Raw genomic sequence first — 17,905 nt, 5'->3', positions numbered from 1 at the left:
GGAGAGCCCAGCGTGGGGTGGCGCTGGGCTGCAGCTAAAGCCAAGGATGAACCAGGTTGAGCTGAGATAGGTTGGACAGGGCTGAGAGGCTCCGGTCTGGGTTGGTTAGATAGGACGAGACAGTGACTGGGCAGGCGGCCTGCTGTGGGCACATGCCGCCACAGCCGGGGCCAAGGCAGCCATGACCAATGGCTTTGAGGAAACCATGGCAAAGTGGGGTTGACGGGCAGCTGAGCCGGGACACTCCAACGGCTAAGATGGCCAAGCTGCTCCCAGGGATGGACAGGGGGTACAGAAAGACAAAGGCTAGTGTGAAAAGGGAAATTGAGATTAAGTGCCAGTATGGTGGCATATTCCATATACAGTAAGATGAAAATGTTGATGATAAAAACATTTCTAATTCACAAAGTATAATGACGTCCAAGATGGTGCACCAGTACGTGTTTGCGCAATTTTATGGCGCATGCATTTTCATGAGGCGGCACGGTGATCTAGTGGTAAGCACATAAGACTAACAGTTCTCGGGTTTTGACTGTGCCCAAAGTCATCTGGGATAGACTCCGGATCACCTGCACCCCTAATGAGGACAAATGAGAAAGAAAATAGTTTTTCATAGTCAAAGGCTTGAGACCAAACAACTATCTGCATCGAAGCCGAGAAGAACACAATAACTAAGTATGAAAAAGCAATCGTTCCCTCCCGGGCTCTCAATCGGCCATGTAGTCATAACCTGATGCATTGCTTTCTGTCACAGCCTGGAAACAATGTTGGACAAAGGGTGGGCATCCCAGGAACTGTTACCATGGCAACATGGGTCACAGCTCTGCGAGGTGGGTCATTTGGAAGGTTTTACAGATGACAAAAGGAGAGAAATTATGTTGGTAAAAGTGTGCACAATGTGTCCATTTCAGTGATAAGTGGAAGACAAACACATGTGAAGGAAGGAGTAAATGAAAAGAAATGAGAGAAGTTGAGAGCCAAGCCAACTAATGACGGGGAAGAAAGATGAGGAGAAAGACGGAGAACCTCAGCACATAGTGGGTCAACAGAGCCATATGGCCGTCCATTATCAGAGATGCAGATGACTGCAGGCCTGTTATTGAGATTCCTAAAGCAAATATTGACTCCAGCTGGAGCAGGCGCTCTTCTGACTCTGACACATGCCTCTTTTCCAATACTTAACTTGTGCTGCCCTCCATCTGAGTTAGACCAAAGGATAAGATTGGGTGAGGACATTTGATTTGATGAATAAAATGAGAATGATCAAAAGACAGCAGTACATGACATGGGAGAGAAACGCAGCGAGAGGATGACTAATAAAAGGTGTTTTCTAGAAGAGCGAACGCGAGAGTCATCATCAGTTCACTTAAAGTAAATGGACAATGCTATCGGTGGGTAAAAAATTGCGGCACAGAAATCAGACCTGATGCACAGTCAGGGGTAATCTTGCCTTATTTTGCTCTCTCTGTCTCTCGTTCTCTCGCTTGCTGCTGCCTCTTTCTGTTTATCTCTAATTACTAAGCCAGGGGTACAGCTCGTTCCCCTGCATATGCACAGCCGCTGCTGCCTCCATGCAGTAACTAGGGGCAATCAATCAAGGGACACATCCAGAACAGCAATATATTGATTATATTTATGTCGAGGGTACACTGTAGTAAGTGACCTTTTTGGGAAAACATCAACCGCCTCAACTGCCGAAAAAAATGCCAATCTACAAGAGGACAATCATAAAAATAAATTATCGTACACTGTTGAAATAAATACTGTCAAGATATGTTCATGGGCAGCTGGTTCACCAATATGATAAACTACCAAAGTGTATGATCCAGGGTCACTACAAGAACAGAGATGCTGCTCTCAAAAACCAAATATAATTGCTTCAACATTCATGCACTTTTGGTAATAGTTATGGGTGTGCAAGGGTTTTGTGGCTGGAATGGTGTTTCCGAGTGATCCCAAACATTTCAACACAACAGTACAGGTCACTTATGCACAAACACACATTATGAAGCTGAGATGTGCAAGGACAGAGCGGGTGACTGAGAAATAGACAGATCGGTCAGACCATACCCATGAAGGCATACGGGTCAACATGCGTGTGCATACATATGCATTGTAGTATGTGCATGTGCATGCGTGCTGCCCAGATGGTAGGAGGGCAACTCAGGGGCCAAGCATCAAAGCCAAGGTCAGGGCAAATGCAGAGGCCCACGTTCAAGGTGAATGAAGGCCTCAGATGGCTCTTCATTAGCAGGCTGCTCTGTCTCTACTGGACCCCATCAGCCAAGCAGCACCGACCTTCATCACTAGCTCCCTCTTTTTCCTCTTCTGTCCACAGGGACCTGTCCTGAAAACGACTGTCCACTGGGATCCATTCTGTGCAGAGTCCAACCCACCCATTGCGTCGGCCTTCTCGACACATGCTCTCACACCGCCGTTTGTGCATAAGCAGCAAGACACAAACACACACACACACACACATGCACGATTCCCCCCAAAAGCCAATGCTGACCTTTGATCCGGTGACTCCCAGGAGAGCATCTTGACCGTCCACCCCCAGTCTTTGTATACCTAAGTCCCCCTGCTGACAGAAGGCTTCTCGCCACTACTGGATGATGACACACACCGGCCTTAAACATACATAGCTGCTTCATATTTACTCCCCTCTAAAAAGTATTGGAAGAGTGGGTCCAACTTTGTTTTTGCTATAGACAACAAAAGATATGAGACAAGAGCTCAAAATTCCAGCTTTGATTTCAAGGAATTTATATAGGGAAGAAGAATTATTTGTAACAAAGCAGCAAAACTTTAGGTGAACTGACCACTCTTGGGACGGTTCCCTATAAATGTTCCCAGTTTTTTCCATTTTTGTATAATGGCTCTAACCGTGGTTTGTTGGAGTCCTAAATAGGTGTGAGTACATATAAGATTTTAGCGATACGACTACTCTTAACAATACTGCTTGTCACAGGTAACTCCGATTGTGAAGATGCATCTTAGATGAACATTAATTTTATTCTTAGTTCGAACCTTGGGACGCAGGATATTGGAAAAACATTTGATGTGCGATATGGATGTTGACTATGGTGATATCAATATTATTGTGATATTTAACACGTACCTAAAGAAAGAGATTTTTATTATCTAATGAAAGAAGTACACTTTTTTCATGCGGCAAAATAAGCAAGCTTGATGTGTTCTTAGCTAAATAATTTTAATTCCGCAAGATAATGTCCAACTACTGGGTGGTGATGCGCATTTAAGTCTGCGTCTGACTGGTCAAATTAAAATAAAGCATGAGACAATTATTGTACGTCTTTGCAATATGCACATTGCATAGGCCATTATCACAATACCAATAATTTTTCGATATATTGTGCAGCCCTATTAAAAGCGACATCAGAAAGGTAGTCGGTGCAAAATAAAGTTTGCATAGCCCAAATCATTTGAAAATAATTTTGAGTCAAACCATTGTCAGAAACATTAAGGATGGAGTTTAGTGTTGTTTGTCATTAGTTTTTTACCTTTTTTGGGTAGTTGCATGATATATTTATTTTGCCTACTTCACTTTGACTGACAGACACTATCCAAGTGATTCATTGATTCAACAAATCTGGCAGCAAATCAGGCCCGAGTGTGGCCTGAAAAAAACCCCTTATCTTTCCAAAAATAATTTAATTGGTTGCCTGTGAGAAATAAAATTGGTTAGTTGATCCATAAAGTTTCATATGCATCTTGAAATAATATTCCTATAATTACAGATAATGAAAAAAATAACTGTTACTTCAGTGGCCTAAAAGAAAACAAATTAAATAATTTGAAAAATCATCATTGAAGTTACTTGTTCATCTCTGTCTATTCATCGTTCGAAATCGATCAAATGGAAAAGCTATTCATTGTGTGTCGAATATTTGTGTTTGGTTAAAAAGTGATTACTTACAAAGCCTTAAATAGGAGTCCCACCATGACTAAATATATCACTGTTGTCCTAAGCATCCATTTTTGACACAACAACGAGTTCTGTGACATTCACTGCCATGGGCAATTGAAAGTCTTCAACAAATGCACATTTGTGGAATGTGGGAGAACATACAAATTCCACACAAGACATCTTGACTGTCAGGCAGATGTGCTAGCCACTACTACATGGTGTTGACTTGTCTTAATCAAATTAAGTACATGGAATCTTGTATGCAAAATACATATTGGTTGTTTCTGGTTATTAAAAAAACAAAAACAAAACATATATCTGATTTTATATTTTGTTGGATACATGTAAAGGCCATGATTTTTTTTAAATACTTTTTTGGTGACCATTTTGTTTCATAACATGATAATTAGATTAGAGAGACATTCATATCGATAGACATAACCATGATGTTATTTTTTTTCCTTAGAATTGTGATAGAAATGTTCACGGCAAGTCATCATCACTTAAAGATAATGCAACGAACCTTCCCTCTGAAATACACACATTGAAAACCTAAAAGACAGTCTACCATAAATGGCGGCAACCCACTCCTACACCGCTTGGTATCGCACACCACAACGAAGGTTAATCCTGTTTGTCAAAGCGCTTGCAGTAAAAGGAGCTCTTGTGGTGAAGAGACACAGTTTAGAAATGAGGTGGAGTGTGCCTCTAGGTCTAGGTCCTTGACCCAACCCCCCACCGCCCCCCTCTCAGCCCCACATCTGCCCATTAACCTGGGCCAATCAGCTTGACCTTGAAGAGAAGGGGAACTCACGAGTAGCTCGCAGTACCATTGACTTTAGCAGTCAAATAATTGGCCTCCGAAGAGGAAGTGGTTGGGGTGCTCAGGAGTGATGGGCTGCCAGGTGAAATGAAAGGCAAAACCACAAACATGGCGTTTATTTCTTTGTTGAAAAGCATGGTGCGCCCTACCTCATTTTAGCACCCGTGTCTTTTTTACACAATGCTAAAAATACTACCCACCCTTTTGGGTGTACTGTACGCAGTATACGAGTAAAAGGTCTCCTTTGTAGTCAGCAAACAAGCAAAATACAAAACATGACGGTGCTGACTAATAAATGACATGAATAAAGTGAGTACTAAAGACGGTATGAAAGCAAATTAGTGTATAATGAACAAAATCGAGTGGTCACACCACCTCTATGAGGGGGATGAAGGTTAGATTGACACCAAACACACATAGTATAAGGAAGATGCACTTTGAAAGGGTTTGGCGGAGCCGGAGGAGTGAAAATGATATGGAGGGAAAGAAAACATGGAGCAACAGGCAAGAAAAGGAGTAAGGCAGTGCAGGTGTTGATTGGAGGGAGGCCAGGTGGTGAGTGCCGGTGGTACCTGTTGTCACGGCGAGGACTGAAGGTGTGAAGCTCGTCCCAGCAAAGGCCCTCCAAGGTGTGAGGTGATTACAGGGAAGAGCGGGGAGGAACACAGAGACATTTGGACAGAGAAACAATGGGAGAGCGAAAAAGGATGCGGCTATAATAACGGCAACGTTGGCAGGACCAACAGATTGAGATGAGCCTGAATGACAGAAACGCCCAATGGGAGGGTAGAATCCTGTTTGTATGTACCTCACTTCCCTTTGTATAAAAGCAGCCACTCAAACCTTGGTGTCTCATTAAATAGCTTTTGCTGCAGCCGCATCTCCAGGACACAAAACGTCCTCGTGTTACAGATGCAATATGATTAGCCAAGGTGTTGCTGTCTATTTTCTGGATGTACATAGACATCCTTAGACATGCTTTAGAGAAAAATCTGTCTCAGCTTTCTGGGAGTTTTAACCAAGTTGCCTAATTAGGAGCAGGACCAGGAAATTGGCGATAAGGGGCCCCAAAGGAGTCGGGTCAAATTGTGAGCCTGGGTTAATTACACCTCTTGAGGGGTGAGCTTCACCCAGCAAGCGCTTCTAAGCTCCAACCTCCACACCTCTGTACCGTCCATCTGGCATTCAGACAGCGAGATGGGGAGTTATGGCTGTGACATCACTCCTAACCTGTGACATCATCACTGCCCATCAGTTATTTCACGTAGCCTTGCCACAGCTGCAGACAAGCACGGATGTCTGCGAGCTGGCATGGACGGGATATTTATGAGCTGGCTGGAGGAAGTGGTCACCAAGTCTCTGACAATCCACCATTCCGCTGGGGAACACTAAAAATCGATTTCTGCTTCCACAACAAATCACAAGACTGACAACAAAGTTATGTGTTGACCCTTGATGGCTGATTGCTGGAGTCCCAAGCTGACAAGAAAGTAAGACTTACGCCTCTGATAAAAAGGTAAGGACAAGCATCACTGGGGGGCATCAATATTTGTTTAACACAATTTGATTGAGCACAACATGACAGCCATCAAAGCATACTGAGAGTGTGTATTTACATGCGCTGCGTCTGTAATCCATCTCCTTTTCAAAGGACCCTGTCTCCATTGATGAGTATTAACACAACAGCCTTAGATGTGCAATACAATGGATGAACATGATTAATCAAACACAGACCCATTATAGTCCAACAGGCACACAGGCCTCCAACGTGCTTTAACAGAAAGTCATAATAAGATGAGCTACAAAAGACAGGGATGAAGATTAACAGATACAGTTCTGTGACTGGCTGGGTGAGAGTTCTCTATGAAGGTGTCCTTTGTCAGTGATGATGACCAGAGGGACTCGAAAGACTGGATCCATTATTAGGTCAGAACACAGATTGCCATCTAAGCTATCAGAGGTGAATATACAACATTTTCTTTAGAATCGGTACAGAGCTCAACAGCATCTATCTGATCTCAATTTGAAGTTTTAATAAAATGCCAAAGACCAAGCAGGGGAGAGCAAGCTGGTCCTTGACCTTGACTTGAAATTCTCCTGATTACTTGGAAGTATTTCCACTGCGTTTCTCTCCACTCCAACATGATAGTGTTCTGGAAAGATGGAAAGTTTTAGACTCACCTTACCTCTGTGTCAGATCAGAGAGTAAAAAGGTCAACTAAAGGCTTCTTCAATTCATAATTTGGAAAGGCACAACGGTTTTTCAAATAATTGTTTTCTTTATCTATATGTTGATATATGGCTACCACTCAGGGGCGAACATCGACGAGTGTTGGTGAAGGTAGACAATCAGGGTTTGTCTGGCTTTGAATGTAAAGCAGGACACGATTTTTCATAAGCGCTACTGCGGGGGCCACATAGGACTACGCACTTCCTAATCAGATGTATGACAAAAATGCTATTTTTTTTAAGGACGAAATATATGCATGTCTTTTCTATTGGTCCAAACGTAGAGAAGAGTATTGTTATATATTTTAATTTTCAGATGCACGTAGAAAAGATACAAATTTCCCCTACACAAAATAACCACATACTGTGATTCCTTTACGCAACCGTGCCCCGTAAAGCGTGGCACAAAACCTCTAAACAGCAGTGGCCATGACACATTCTTCTTCACCAGCCTGGGTGTTGAGATATACTGGTGAGCGATGTCTGACATCCTGTGGTTAACACTGGCATTACATCTTTTTATTACATTTATAATCTCCAAAAAATTGACGGTGCGCTTTGAAATCCACTGCACTGATTGGTTTTTGGCTTTTCATTTTGTTATCTTTAATTCAAATTCCTTTTTTTTCCCCAAGCCACTCGAAGCACGTCCCGTGTGTAGTACAAACAAAAGCATGCGAGAACAGGTCTGAAACTAGTGTAATATCTCTATCAAATAAACATAACGTATCATTAGAATAAACTAAGTTGCTTCCAAATGCAGAGGGGAATAAAAGTTTTTGAATTTGACATTTCGCGATCCTTTCATAATCTATTTGACACTTGGACAAGACACTTCAATTTAACAAGCAGTATTGAAGCCGAAGGCCATGCCAAACGGCTGATTTAACCCTGCAATGCCACTGTTCAGACAAACAATAATCAAATATTCTGACCAAAAAAGAACAGTGGCTTCTGCAATTTTAATGACGCTTGAGGCATGTGCGAATGAGTAACTGAAATGTGTTAACAGCATCTGCCTTCAGGTCAATACATACTGCACATCTTGTTCCTTCATTGCCCATTCCTATGAAAAGGATCATCAGGCCAATTAGGCTTCTTAGCCTTACACAAAATGCCAAACATTTAGTGGGAATGCTGATGATTAGTGCTAGGTTAACATATGACCACAGCTGTGAATGCAAATGTGAAGATTCATTTCTGGGGCATGAGTGAAAACTAAATTTGTGGCAGTGGACAATCAAACAGTTTAGTTTATAATACTTTGAATATTTCCTTATGTCCATGACTGCCATCATACCACAAATAGTTTGATGACCCGAATACTCTAACTTGCCCATAGGTGGCAATACCAGTGGAAACGATTTTCAATATGTGCTCTGCTGTTGACTGGTGACCAAGCCAAAGTGAACCCAGCCTCTTGCCCAAAGCCATCTGTGATAGGCTCAAGTTCACAGGGATATATATATTAGTGCTGTCCAGCGATTAAATTTTTTAACAAATTAAAAAAAATCCATAATTAATTGCTATTAATCAAATTCTTCAACCACGATTTTTTGTAAGCTTGTAACAGGTATTTACTTGAATAACATCAATGTAAAATCACCAAATATGAAATATATTTGAATTCAAAGACAAAGAAAAGAAGATGTGGTGCTGATTGCGAAGATCTGAACAGGAAGTAGCCTGGCGCCTTATTGCACTGGCTTGGAAGTGAAGCAGACAGCATCTCGGTAATATCCAAGTGTCACCGTTTCAATGAAATGCCATAGCTTGGCTTGGATGAGGGGATGAGGAAGAAGAGATGAGCAGGAGAGAAGCAAAGGGTATGGATTCATCGGAATCACGTGGCAAGGCAAGATTCGGGCGAGTTCATGCTCCTCCGTGAATTGCAGCTAAATGAAGACTGCTTGAAGATGTCCTTCAGGCTAGCAGTTTCTTTTTTTCCACATCACGGAACGTCATGTTTCAACGTTTGGTATCGTGGGTGACAACATAAACACATACATTTAGTGCTCACTGTACAGTAGAACTACACCAAAGTCTCTCACTGTTTACTCTGAGATCACTCAGCCAACAATCTCTTTTATTGGAGGCGCCGCAATGTCTTCACCGAATGCTGCTCAGAATTGAACATTTTTCAATTTGGGTGCACCTGCCGCACCCGACTCGTGTGCCGCCAGCCTCCATGACGCAGTGCTACACAATGTCAGCACATCCACAATGAATGAGTGGGCCGACAGTGCACGGCGCTGTGCTAAGTGCAGTGTCAAAGGGCCTTAAGAGAAATCTCCACACAAAACCTCGGCCAAGACAAGAAAATAGAGTTCTGTGTTGGCAACAGCTTTTTCCTAATCCTCACCCCTAGGCTATATTGTGCAGTCAAGCAGGCTATTACATGGCAACAATTAGGGGGGGCTGGAGCCCAACACCTGGTCGTCTCCTATTCTGGCCCTTCAGTGGCAGCTGACTGTACAGTCTCACAGCCAGGTGGCCCTCCTTCAATGACATTAGCTAGTCACTCTAGGGTTAATCAGGAGCCTGCTATCATCCAGTGGGCACAGAGACAGTCCTATTCAGAAATGGGCTTTTATTGGGATGCGGGATGATGTAGACCATGTTGTTATAAAACAACAACAAAGACAACAATAACAAAAAAAAACAAAAAAAACAACAACAACAAAAAACAGCTCAGCTAAAGGTCCCTTACAGAGAGCCCAGGGACTCAAAATGATCTCTGGGAGGGGTTTGGGCCTCTTGAAATCGTGGAATAACTTAGTGCACTGCCTTGATTGGCTCAAGCGAAGATTGCGGCACGTCAACTGTGCATCCTGCAGATTACAATGGACCTTTTCATGGGTTGACAAAAACAGATGGAGGAGCGGGAAGTGCTATACATCCACACAGACGGGTGATGATGCAGGGGGAGGGAGAGTGGATCTTGTCAAAGTCGGCAGATACAAAAACAAGTGGGTGTAGCTTGAGCGTCCATGCTATATTAGCTGGCACAAAGACCAATTCCAAAGACCCCTTGTTTGGAGATCTGAGGGTAAATAACGCTCATTTGAATAAGAAAAAGCCATAGATTTGTAACCAAATCAGTTATTATCATCAATAGTAATTAGAGGCTATACATAACTAATGAAGAGGGGTGCACACACTACATTAGGCAAAAGTACCAATAGCAGTTAAACATACAATGATAAATAGATATATATCTGAAGCATGTGCAGGCAGGATTATTCAAATATGACTTTTGTGCTCCTCTTTACATCACTTTCAAGATATCATAACCTCAATATGAAGGATGTTGTGTCGGTTTGTACAAGCCACAAATTGTTCTCATTGTGTGACATCGAGCCTGCTGCAGTGATGAGACAACAAGATTTGCTCAATATGTCTCAGCACCGCTCCTTCAACTACCACTTGAAAATGAAATAGCCTATGAGTATTAACACATCAAAGGTAGATTTCGGTATGAAGAGGTTGACAATGCGCAGCAATGCATACTTAAATGTTTTGTTTGCGTTATTGCTTTGTCTGACATGTATTGTCTGCCAATGCAGAAATTTTGTGCAGAGATGCAAATGCTATTGGCACGAGGACACTCTGTATAAGAGAACAATTGCCCGAGGCCAGCCAGGGAGCAGACACTGCCTTTGAACCTTTTAAACAGGCATTAATGTGCAACTTATAAATAATCAACTAATTTCTCCGTCTAAAAAAAAAACAAAACACAACCAATTAAGTCTGTGATAATAAAAGCAATGCAGCCTTGGTTGAACTGAGGAGCAATCTTATCACCTGACAAAATGGACAAAGAGGCCCAATAATGTCACAAGGTGACCTACTTTAGAGTTCCAAAATCCCAAGGCCACATCAGAGACCAAAAGATTCCATTGCAGAATGATGAGTGACATTTCAGTGACATTTCCCAGCAGCATTTGACGTGGCGCTGTCTCAAGACTGCGTCAGAAATATCTATGGATATGCTTGAATGTGACACCAACGTTGGGGATGCGGGTTCTTTCAGGGGACGGCCTCAGCTCAGTGGATGGTGATGAGGAGGCTGGACTCTGAGAGATTGAATGGTAATCACTGGAGCACAGATAATGGATGATTGAAGGCTCTTTCTACGCCGCTGTTGGATTTCAATATCAGAGAGGCCCTAGAATTGGGATTCTTATCATGGGCGGTGCGTCAAACAAAGGGGAGCCGAGTGTGAAATATGGGGTCCAACTCAGGCACACGACCATGGCGATTAGCACAAGGATAAAAAAGGCAGCCCAAACAAAAGGGGGCAGCTTTAGCTGGACAAAAGGCTGTCCGCTGCCTTGTAACAAGAGACACCGAAGGGAAAAGGGACATAAAGGGCGGGAGTGTGTACTTTGGTAGTAAAATAGGGACAAGACAAGAGTTTGTTGAGATGGCTGGAAGTGTGGATGAATAGTGCCACAGCCAAATGTTTCAAAAGTCGTCCAGACTCCCTGCTTCTGAAGACGAATAAAGGACCAGCGGGAATGAAATGCAATACACCCCAACTCAAAGCCATTCATAACCATCCAAATAAACACACAGGACCACGCACGTGCCCACACACGCACACACACACAAAAATAAACCCATACACTGGCACAAGGGCTTGTCTCTTCTGAATCCATCACACACACGCACCCCCCCACACACACAGACACACACAAAAACTACAACAAGATGATTCGCTTTTATCCCTGAATTCCAAGTGCTCTTGCTTGCCAGCAAAGCTCATTAACCCTCCCTTCAAGAACCTGAGACAAAAGAGAGGAAAACAAAACGTAACTAATCAATGAGAATGCACCCACTAAGGATTGTGTGTGACGGTGTGAGTGGAGGAGAGGTGGGGTGTGGGGGGATAACCTGAGAGGGTTAACAGCTTTTGCTTTAGGGTAGCGGTGGCTGCTACAGGGCGGAGAAAGAAAGTTCATAAATTAAACAGGGCTAGGGGAACAGATGGATAGCTAGCTAGGTTATGGCTGCTAATCACTTAAAGTGAACAGAGATGTCCTAGCATACATGCTACGAGTACCAGAACACCATGAGTACAATATGGGGTAAGCCTCGACATGCCGATGGCAAACAGTACTGTGTTTTGGAATATCATCAGCACGGCAATTATTAATAGAAACATTTAATAATTGTATTACGTATTGATTTTAAACAAATGGTATTCAAGGGGAGTATCATTTAAATTAAGAGCCATATTAAACTCTTCGGAACTTGTTCTGCCCAACTTAAGAAGAAGAAAGTAGGAAGGTTTACTCCCTTACGGAATTAAATTTGTAAAATGTAAAAATGTGCTGAACATATCCAGTATATAATAACCATCCAATAAGTGTAAATAAACTCAATGGAATTTAGACAATTAACAAAAAAGATGGTGAATTTGATCTCATTTATATAAACTGAAATACAATTAATTATCGGAAATTCCGATTACAAAATGTCATTCCTTGGTACTTGGCACTAGAAACATGATCTATAAATATTTAACGAGATTGGTCAGAAAACATGGCTGTCATTGAACAAAACGTCATTTAGTACCTAACTACCACTAACGTATTGAACATTGATCCGATCATGTCGTACTTTGAGGATCTCTTCAGAACACCATGAATTGTGAAGTCAGCTCCTTGCACAGGAATGGGAAGAATGGAGTATTCGGACTAATGCTTCATATTATGTTATTAAATAATCAGAAATTTAATGCAATTGTCCTTTAAATCTAATTAAAAAAACATCAGTATTAGCCAGAGAGCATTTTTTTGGGCCACCATTGTATATACAAAATGAAAAACCAAGTCATGCAAAATATGATGGCATGTGTCTTGAAAACTAAATATGATGAATTGTAATCTGACTGACACCCTGAGTTTAAGCATGTGCGGGGACAAATGGATTCCACACAAAACTGGCAACATGCTCAATGTCACTTTACAGCAGACAAACAGACAGATGTCAGACATGAATGGATAACAGACGGACACAGGAGGGGAGGGGGACAAGGAGGAGGTTCAAGTTTAAAAATATATGGAGCATCATATTCAGGGTAGCATTTGGTATACACATTTTTTTTTAATTTACTGTAAAATAATGCATTGCCAGTCCAAGGTGGCTTCCATATACAGTACGGTAAACAACAACGTTCACAACAGTTTGACACCCGCCATGTGTGTCGGGTTATGCAAACGGAGTCGTGTGTACCTGCTGTTGGTCTGGCTCCATGCCTGCTTTACCTGTCTTTAATGGGGGGTGGGCGCATGAACCTCAAGATGAGCTGGGCTTGAACCCCGGGCTTTTCAGGGTGTAGGACCTATGCGGTGGACGTGTGTGTGCGTGTGTAGGTGGGGGGTGTTAAGGGAAAAAAAAAATGAGTAATGCTATGAGTCATTCTGCATTAGCAGCAGGGGAGAGAGACAGACAGAGGAGGGGTGGATACAAGGGGGCGTGGGGAGAGAATACTTTTGCATGTTGTATGACGCTAGACGCCATATGCCATCCGAGCTGGGTTGCCTCCTGAGTCAGGGCTCTTGGTTTGACAGCAACCCCCCCCCCACACAACCCTCACCCCCATCTCTTTACATTACCAAAGATTGCCCATTTTCCACTATAACCCTCCTCCTCCTCCTCCTCGGCCTACCGAGGTTCCAGCAATGGTCTAAGCAATTGCGTTGGTTGTGCATGGTTGCGCCGTGTATTTGTCCAAGTGTATGGGGAAGAGGGCGGATTGGTCGGGTGGTACTCAGTGATCTGAACACATCGGACATTGTCATGAGTCCCGGCAGGAACAGCTGGTCAGCTGGAGAGAAGGGTGAGAAGGGGGGAAGGGATAAAGAGGGGGAAAAACTGAGAGGCAGTGCGCTACACTGATAATGGGATTAGGTTAAAACATTCAGTGGGGGAAAATCGCCCCTCCGACCCGCACCCCACAAACACACACACCTCTCAGTAGCTCCCCAAATGCGACACAAACTTTCAATCACTCCATCAACACCAAGGGCAGCCACTGTGACCGACCAAAGGAAAGAAGGTCTTCGTGCAACATAGTAATCTCATCATTTGCATAAAACTCTTTTAATATTGGGATGTCTGTTTAGATTGGGACAATTTCTGACACATTTTAGGTCATCTGCCCAGCTTTTGAATAAACAGGAAGTTCACTTGTTATACACACATCAAATGAGAACACTGAGTGGGCTCGGCATATAATGGAGTTGCACTTGGCATCTCACTGTGCCCACTGGAGCGCTGCATACTCCTCAGCAATATAAATTGCCTTGTATTATCCATGAGACTGCATACAGTTATGGCACAACAGCTGGCAAATTAGACCGATCAACGGTGCTTAATAATTCATGTGAGACAACACTAACATGACAGATCCTATTCATGACACCCTATCAGGCATACAACCCACTTTCATCTGTGCTAGGTGAGGAATCTTGGCAGTAAACAAAAGAAAAAGATGGGAGTAGTCATAGCTCCACCAGAGTGGGAGAGAAAAGGACAAAGGGAGGAGTGTGAGAAGATGTCATTGTCAATGAAGTTGATTGTAATCATTAGAATGACGTCCTAGGATTAACAGTGTACTAAGAAGTGCATGAGGGAGGTCATATCGTCAAGACACATCTATTGATATAATTTCCATTTTTTCTTTTCAGAGTATTATATGGCCTGTGAAGGACCATGGCAGACTACGGCGACTTTTGGTTTCCACTGAAAAGGCCCAACGTGCTCCTTACAACTACACACATATGCGCACGGAGGAAGACACACCAAAAAAGCCTGGCTCGCATGGCTGGCGAAGAGCAGAAACAGATTATGGCTATTGATCGGTGCCTGGAGATGGTTCTGGGCCTGTGTGTGTCACATCAGAGGATGGGGGGACAGTGTGCAAAAACTATTGATTCTGTCCAATAGCGAGGCTATGTCTCTGAATCAAGGTCAGCTCCGTACTGTCTCACCTATTACAAACTTGCCGTCTCCCCAACACACATATATATCAAGGGTTTTTACCCTTAACAATATCACATTGAGTGATGGAGAGTGCCTGTCGAAGAGAGAAATGAATCTGAGCTGCTGGATGAAGACATTATTCTTCTGTGACACTGGTGGCACAGTATGTGGCAGCAGACATGGTAGGTAGCAAGGCTGAGCTAAAATGACGCAATCCAACGTGTCATCTCTTTCAAGCTTCATACATTTTTGTGCATGCCACTCCTTAAATGTGATTCACTTCTACTTGATTGCCGCTGAAATGATGGAAATGTGGTCTCATAAAAGCCAACATCTTGCGGTCAAAAAGCAACTGCTAAAGGATGGACGAGACGGACTGATACGCACAAACAAACCCAAAAGCAAGACCAGCTGCATTTTCCATCAGTCATCTAAATAATAGATGATACATTACGAGTTGCCTGTGAGAGACTTGTTATATGATGTCGATGATTGCACCTTGACAGACGACATTGACGCAAATTAAAACAGACATTGAACAATGGACACTCCACAAAAACTAGCTGAGATTCCACAAATCTCACAGAAGGAAATAGATGACAGAAGATATGAGGAGAAATTGAGTGCGGTGTGTGTGTGGTTGTATTTCAGAAACCCTCACATGGCCTATCTGCGTCTGTATTTTGGGAAAAATGTTGCCGGTGGTCATTTTCTATATCAAATCCTATTAGACTGAGAGATCCTGGGAGTGTTGTCGCAGACTGTCGGAGTCCTCTCCAGCCTTGATACGGTGTGAGGGAGGGGGGCCACAGCGTCATACTGGCCTTTTATCAAGACACACAGGGGTCATACAGCTTCTCTTTGAAGAAATATTCAACTAATTACCTTGGAGAGTGGCCTCACAGCCAGAGAGCAGTCGGTGGAGTGTTAAAGCATTGTGTCGGGGTAAACTAAGGATGAGGATTTCGCCGGAAAAGGCTTGGACCATTGTTCGAAAGTGAAAGATAAAAGAGCTGCATTTCCAAAGAAGATAGAAAAATGCACACTAGCGCACGAAAGAGCAAAAAGCTGCTAAACTGAAACTGCAGCTGAAAAGCTTATTAAATAAAGCGCACCTGACGCTAAAGGCTGGGTTTTGTGTGCGCCCATGCTGCACATTGACATCAGAAAACCAAAGCAGTCATTCATTGCATCTCTTCTCATACAAGCAGCAGAAGGACAAGCAGATATTGGCAGTGCGCTGAGTGCGCCTGGCACGTTCATTCAGCACGTCTCTTGGACAGCGCCATGCCTGGCAGCCTATCAGCACCAGAACGCCAGGGGCTTATCCCCTCTCATACATCATGACGTCGTGCTGTCTGCTTCTCTGCTAAGGAATGCCAGGTAAGACTTTTGCGGGCCGGAAAGGCCTCGGTACTGCCCCGGCACTCCCCCGAGGCTTACGGAGGCAGGCAGATTGCGGTTGACTCCTCCTCCTGGCGCTGAGAGACACACAGGGCTAATTCTCTTGGCGTCGGGTAACAGACATCTGTCACTCAGGACGCCCCGAGGAATACAAAGACACGACCTGATAAAAACAATGTGGGGGGGCAGAGGATGTGCAACAGCAGATACATACTTACACATTCAACTGTAAAGCCACACATGGCAAATTTGATCACAACTTCAATAAAAAAAAAGTTACTACACAACACTATATTTTGACAACCCTTTTACCCCAAACTACATTGGGGGAGGTTTCTATAGCAACCGCCAGAGGGGCAGCGGGGCTCTGGTGAGGCAGTGCTGTACATGCTGTCCGAGAAGGAGCAGGGTGTTATGAGAGATCAGGTTTCCCCCTCCAGGGGCCATCCCGACCCTTTTACCCCACACCCCCTCCAATCTCGCTTCCCAATCCAATGCTGCTGGCATTCACATGCTAATTTGTCTCCACTGGTGATTACATTGCCTTTAAACCAACTGACAAGTACAGCTGGAGTCAAGCTCTTAACGGCACACTGTTTGGAGGCATGGATGGAAGGATGAGAGTGATCTTGTCTGTGCGCGTGTGTGAGCATTTGTTGATGTGGCTCTTATTTGGGCCCTCCTTGTGCTCCATAAAATGGTAGTAATAGATGATGACACATCATCTGTGCTTCTACGACAAACAGGTCCACACAATCTTCCATGCTGCTCCAGGCTGTGCAACAGCCCCGGTTTAATTGCTGTATGCAAATCAACCAGCCAATAAAGATCCATGTCGGCACTCAGCTGTGTGCATTGGCCGCCGTGACAAGCAAGCCATGTCTCAGTAACTTTACTCCAACAGGACGCTGGTGTCATTGAATTATCTCTTTGTTCTTTCATATCAAGCAGTCAGAAAATTCACCAAAATCCACATTCACATGCTTAAATACTTTGCTTTGATAATTATTAAAAAAGAAATGATAGAAACATTACAAACTGATGCAACCATCCTCATTATTGCGGTGGTGAAAAGAACTCAGAAGAAAAGGATACAAACTCTGGTAGAGAGTCAGCCGGGATTTGACAGCTCTGCTGGCGTTGATGCAAGTGGCCCGCACTAAGCTTGGCAGCAGCTTCCCATTGATGATGGCGCCATCAAACAGAGGCCCAAAGAAGGGAACCTGAGAACATCAATGTGGAAAAAAAAAAATTGTAACGAGGTATTTTAACGTGCATGCTGATCTAATGTTAAATTAATCAATCCCCTGACAAAATAAGGCTGATTAAAAAATCCCACTGACCGTTTTTCCATCTGTTTGAGGCGAGAGGGCTCAACACTTAACTGGATGTTACCTAACTACGCATGACAGCCGCACACGTTGAATGAGAATCAACGCATGGTAAATGAAATTAAAATGACAATCAATACCTAACAATGCCCCCATATTGAGCTAAACAACAAATACAAAGCGACAATAAGCATT

At 43.4% G+C, this 17,905-nt stretch overlaps 1 protein-coding gene across 7 annotated transcripts in view; it reads right to left on the bottom strand.

Moving 5' to 3' along the window:
• The window catches only part of ralgapa2 (Ral GTPase activating protein catalytic subunit alpha 2), an 89,186-nt gene that overhangs the window by 9,143 nt on the left and 62,138 nt on the right, over positions 1-17,905 (bottom strand). For all 7 annotated transcript variants that reach the window (XM_088305126.1, XM_088290333.1, XM_088286003.1 and 4 more), the window contains one exon: positions 17,475-17,602. In XM_088305126.1, coding sequence (XP_088161252.1) covers positions 17,475-17,602 — 128 coding nt within the window. The remainder of the gene's footprint in view (positions 1-17,474; positions 17,603-17,905) is intronic.

The sequence above is a fragment of the Idiotropiscis lumnitzeri genome, chromosome 1 (genome assembly GCF_059441095.1).
Source record: "Idiotropiscis lumnitzeri isolate Australia: NSW breed Sydney's pygmy pipehorse chromosome 1, RoL_Ilum_1.0, whole genome shotgun sequence".
Classification (NCBI taxonomy): domain Eukaryota; kingdom Metazoa; phylum Chordata; class Actinopteri; order Syngnathiformes; family Syngnathidae; genus Idiotropiscis; species Idiotropiscis lumnitzeri.
The sequence above is the reverse complement of the archived record's forward strand: the minus strand, read 5'-3'. Positions and strand labels throughout refer to the sequence as shown.